The 5,696-nt window shown below is 40.4% G+C and overlaps 1 protein-coding gene across 1 annotated transcript; it reads left to right on the forward strand.

The window, feature by feature from the left end:
- The first annotated feature begins 294 nt into the window (after positions 1–294).
- On the forward strand, positions 295–672 carry LOC138885259 (uncharacterized). Its single transcript, XM_070166189.1, has one exon. It carries the CDS (start codon positions 295–297, stop codon positions 670–672), a length of 378 nt encoding a protein of 125 aa, XP_070022290.1.
- The last annotated feature ends 5,024 nt before the right edge of the window (positions 673–5,696 follow it).

Consider the following 5,696-nt stretch of genomic DNA (forward strand, 5'->3'; position numbering starts at 1 on the left):
AACTGATAGAGAACCTGGTTCTCTATAGAGTTTGGTGAACCCTTATATTCTATCAATTGGTATCAGAGCGGGTTCTTTTTATCAAAGTTAACACCTAAAAGAGATCCTCATGGCTGCTCCTCGAAACTTCGAAGAAGTCCAGTCTACTTATAGACCTCCAAGGTTCAACAGTCAATATTATGGATGGTGGAAGACTAGGATGCACAACTTCATCATGGCTGGAGATTCTGAGCTATGGGATTATGTGACTGACCCTTTGTCCCTACCAAGAATCTTGGCAACCCAGCTGTAGCCATGCCCAAGACGAGAAAGGAATTCAATGACGCTGATCGAAAGGCCATAGAAAAGAATTTTCGTGCAAAGACAATTCTTATTTGTGGCATTGGTCCTGATGAATATAATAGGATATCAGCATGTCAATCAGCAAAAGAAATCTGGGAGGCTCTTCAGACAGCTCATGAGGGAACAATACAGGTGAAGCAATCCAAAATTGATATGCTCACAACTCAATATGAGCTCTTTAGAATGAAAGATGATGAATCCATCCAAGATATGCATACTGGATTCACCTCCATCATCAATGAGCTTCACTCTCTTGGTGAAATTTTTCGAGAAACAAGCTTGTTAGGAAAATCCTTAGTGTACTGCCCAGTTCTTAGGAAAGCAAAATAAATGCAATTACAGAGGCGAAGGACTTTCACACGTTGACCATGGATGAACTTGTTGGAAACTTGAAAACTTATGAAATGAAGAAGAATAAGGACAATGAAAGAAGAGATCCCAAGAGGGAGAAGAACCTGGTCCTCAAGACGGACAACAATGATTCAAGTAGTGAGGATGGTGATATGGCTTACTTGACAAGAAGATTCCAGAAGATGGTTCGCAGGAATGGAGGCATTCCAAAAAAGGAAAGTTCTAGCAAGCCAAAAAATTATGATCTTTGTCATAAATGTGGCAAGCCAGGATACTTCATCAAGGATTTCCCTCTCCTAAAGAAAGATCAGTACAATAACAACTTTGACAAAGTAGCCAAAAGGAACCCGGTTCCTGATAAACGCTTCAAGAGAAAGTATGATGCTAACAATGTTGTAAAGCAAGCTCTTGATGCATCGGGAGACTCCTCCAGCGAATCTGAAGAAGAAAATGATCATGGTGTTAGTTCAATGGTGGTAGTGAAAAATAAAGCAACTGAGTATGATTCAATCTTTGCTTCGATGGCTCAATATGATAACAACGAAGATGACGATGATGATGAGGTAAATTTTCTGGATGTTCAGAGAAATCTAAAATCTTACTCTCCTAAAAAGCTCATGTCATTAACAAATGTATTAATTGATGCGTACCATAGTCTTATACATGATAAAGATGCGTTAACTATGGAATTAGGAGAGGCTGAACAAACCAGAGATGACCTAGTAGTCATTGTAGGCGATTGGAAGGAAACAATAGAGAACCAGAAAATTAAAAAGGATGTCTTAGATGAGAAAATTTCCAGTATAGAACATGAAAGAGATGATCTAATGGTTGTTGTGGTTGACCTAAAAGAAACCATTGAGTTTGTAAGTAAAGAAAAAGAAGTCTTAACGAAGAGAGTTGCTAATATTGAGCAAGAGAGAAATGACCTAGTAGTAGTGGTAGTAGACTAGAAAGAGACAATTGAGGAACTTAAAATGGAAAGTAGGCCTGGAAACTCTAAAAAGGGAAAGGAAGTTGCGAGTGAGGCAGACATTAAGCTTGCAAATGAGTTAAATTTGATGAAGACCCATCTGTGTGTTGAGCTTGAGAAAAGCAAACAGTTTCAGGAAGAACTAGGGAAAGTGAAGAGTGATCTTGAAAAATCTCTTAAGTGGACCTAGTCCTCTGATGCTATTACTGCCATGTATATTAACAATGGGGAAAAAAAGCAGGGAATTGGGTTTCAAAGGGAGAAGACTCCCTACAACCCTCATAGCAAGTATGTTACTATACCCGACAATTGGTTGTGTACCCACTGTGGAAACAATGGGCACCTCAAGGAAAACTACAAGGCCAGGGTTCAGTCTCATCAGAAAAATAAAGTCTTTGCTGAGACAACAACTACTTCTAGAGGACTTGGTCCCTCATATAAAAAATGCACGATGCTTGCATGGACCAAAAGATCCCTCATTCACCCCTTTCCTCATTACAAGGGATCCAAACTAATTTGAGTTCCTAAGTCTAACTCCTGATGTTCTTATGCAGGGAATAGTGTAAGGAAGCAGTATACAAATGGTACATGGATAGTGGTTGCTCAAAGCACATAACTGGAAATACAATCGATTTCCTTTCACTTAAAGCCCTGCAAAGAGGGAGTGTATCATTTGGGAATGGCTAAAAGGGATACATTCTAGGAGTTGGAAGGATTGGGAAGTTACTTACTCACTCAATTGAGAATGTATACTATGTCAATGGCCTAAAGTACACTCTCTTGAGTGTTTCTTAGATATGTGACAAGGGAAATAAAGTGGAATTTTTGTCCAAGATATGCATAGTCACAAATCTTGTGACTGGTAAGGTGGTGCTCTTGGCCAAAAGATACAAGAATATTTATATTGCTGTGTTTAAGTCTCTGCAAAGTGGTGATCTAAGTTGTTTGAGAACTGTTGATGACAATGCTGAACTATGGGATAGAAGGCTAGGATATGCAAGCTTTTCATTATTGAATAAACTGGTCCAAAAGGACCTAGTTCGTAGTCTGCCCAAGTCGAGCTTCAAGGAGCACAAAGTGTGTGATGCTTGTGCAAAAGGAAAGCATGTCAGATCTTCATTCAAGCCCAAAAAGGAAGTTAGCACCTCAAGGCCACTTGATCTTCCTTATATGGATCTATGTGGACCAATGAGGGTGTCAAGCAGAGGAGGAAAAATATATATATATTTGTGGCAATGAATGACTACTCCAGGTTCACTTAGACTATGTTCCTCTGAACCAAGGATGAGACTTTTCAAGTATTTGTGGTCTTTGTCAAGAAGATACATGTAAAGATGGGAACAATTGTGGCTTGCATCAGATTAGATCATGGGACAGAGTTTGATAATGCTAGATTCGATGAATTTGTATTGAAATTGCAACTACTCACCACTTCTCAGCTCCAAGAACACCGCAAAAAATGGTGTTGTGAAAAAGAAGAACATGACTCTTGAAGATATGGCGCGGTCAATGTTAATTGATAGAGGGATTGTAAACATCTTCACCAAAGTTGTTGACTCATTTGAGGACATTTGGCTGCAAATGTTATGTTCTCAAATGGCAAGGATCAACTTGGAAAATTTAATGCTAAAAGTGATGAAGAAATCTTTCTGGTTTTACTCGTCTCAAAAGCGATAGGAATGCTGATCAAAATGGACAATCCTTACTAGTTCCAGGTCAAGTTATTGACATGGAAAATGGGAAGGCATACATAATGAGTCTTGTCAAAGAATCCAGTAAAGATGATACAATTACTTCTCTATCCATTGGAGAGGAACCTGGTCCCACGATTACAACAATCGAAGCTGAAAATAGAGTCATTGATGCAGTTCAAGATATGGCACCTGGTTCCTCGACCTACAGACCGAACTGTCATAGGAACAAGGTGGGTATTCTAGAACATTGATAAGTCAACAGAAGTATATCAAGGAGTTGCTGAAAAGATTTGACATGTAAGCAACAAAAATCATCGACACTCACATTGCCACAACTACACATATAGACATGGATGAACCTGGTTCCCCTGTAAATTAGACCATGTATAGATGGATCATAGGGTCACTCCTATATCTCACAGCAAGAAGACCAGACATTGTTTATATCATGGGTCTCTGTGCAAGGTTTCAATCCAATCTAAAGGAATCTCATTTGAAGGCTGTCAAGAGGATATTGAGATATCTAAAAGGAACGTAGGACCTATTTCTCTACTATTCCTCGGGTGATAGCTTTAATCTTATTGGGTATGCTGACGCTGATTATGCATGATATCTGGTGGACAGGAAAAGCACGTCTGGAATGGCACATTTTCTAGGTTCCTGTCTTATCTCATGGGATACAAGGAAGAAAAATTTAGTGGCACTCTCAACAGCTGAAGCAGAATGTATAGCAGCCGCCTCCTGTTGTGCTCAATTGTTGTGGATCAAGCAGCAATTGGAAGACCTTGGGGTGTACGTTGATTGTGTACCTTTCTTGTACGATAATACAAGTACACTCAACATGGCCAAAAATCCAGTCTAACACAAGAGGGCTAAGCACATTGATAATTGAATATCAAATTGTAGATATCTTCACCAAAGCCCTGAGAAGAGAACATTCTGAGAGAAGCACCTGACACTAGGGTTAATAAAACCCAACTGAGCACTTGGTTCCCAATGATTGGCTATGAAAGTCATATAAATGTAAAATTAGCTAAAGTATTTTCTGGCCAAGCCTAACTCATTTCTATACCGGTACAGGTAGACACACATGATGATTATAGAGCAACTGATGCAGTATATACTGGTAAAATGGGTTAAGCTCACTTGCAAGACCTATCAGGGAACCTGGTTCTCTTGGCACAGGTTAGTAGTTTCTTTGTTCTCTCATACACAATTTAAAATGTACAAAAATAATGCCATATCATCAGCGTGTCAGTCTCTTTACGTTGTGTCTTTTCATCCAAAGTGTCTCACCTGCCACTGAATGATCCAACTCCCCAAGCAAAATCGCTGCCATTTCAGAACCGGTCCCTCATCACAAATACGTCCATCAACATCACAACCTTTCACTTCCAATTTCAAAACTTTCTTTTTGTTTTCTCTCTTCTCAATCCATAAACTTTTCGAGTAAAACCTCACCATGTCTGAAAATCAAGTAACTCCTAGTGTACCCGATAGTACTCTCATTGAGTCCACACCAGCTAGAACTCCAGCGGTAGACTCCTCCCCCAACACAACTATCAGTCCAAACCCTAAAGTAGAGTCTCCTCCACACTCTACTCCCTCTCCTATCCACTCAGATTATATTCCTTATCAAAGTTACGAGAAGTTGACTCTGAGCAAGTCTAAGAATGCCTATCCTCCTCCAGTCTCACCGATCAAATAGAGTGAATAGAGTGAATAGGGTGAACAGGGTGACTTGGTTCAAGGAGAAAATCAGGAAACATCGACTCTCTCCATGGATGAGCTTCTAGTGAAAATCCAATGATTAGTCATGAAAAGGCTGAGACAATCATGGCATGTTGCAATTCTACAAGTATCACTCCTCCCTCTGTTGAAATTTCCATGGAACCACAAGAAAATGAGGGAATAAAAAGTATGCTCTCCATCGCTTCAAAAGGGGTTGTTGTAGAGGAAGGTGGAGGAGGGTCTGAGTCTTAGGGGGGAAGAGCCTCTGTCCAGAGAAGAAAGGGGAGCAGTTGTGCCATTTGAACAGCCGGCCCAAGATGATGCTATTGGGGTCCCAAATGATGGACCTGATCCCTCCGTGGAGGATCCAGGTCAGGGGTCAGCTCCCCAGGTCAGTGTTGATCCTGCTCCTTCTCCCCACTTTTATGTTGAGCCTCTGAATATGGTGGTGCCTAAGATGAAGTCTGATAGTGAAAAAGACATAGATGATTTGGTGATTGCTAGTTTTATTAGGGCTAGGAGTAAGCTAGTTGCAGCTCCAGAGCCAACCCCTAAGCGACCCACTACACGATTGCAGAAAAAGGAGGCTCTAGAGTCTGCTCTCA

The sequence above is a fragment of the Nicotiana sylvestris genome, chromosome 2, assembly GCF_000393655.2.
Source record: "Nicotiana sylvestris chromosome 2, ASM39365v2, whole genome shotgun sequence".
In the NCBI taxonomy this organism is placed as follows: Eukaryota; Viridiplantae; Streptophyta; class Magnoliopsida; order Solanales; family Solanaceae; genus Nicotiana; species Nicotiana sylvestris.

Bases quoted from the DNA above. Each gene is read 5' to 3' on its own strand.
- LOC138885259 (XM_070166189.1), top strand. From the start codon at position 295: ATGCCCAAGACGAGAAAGGAATTCAATGACGCTGATCGAAAGGCCATA.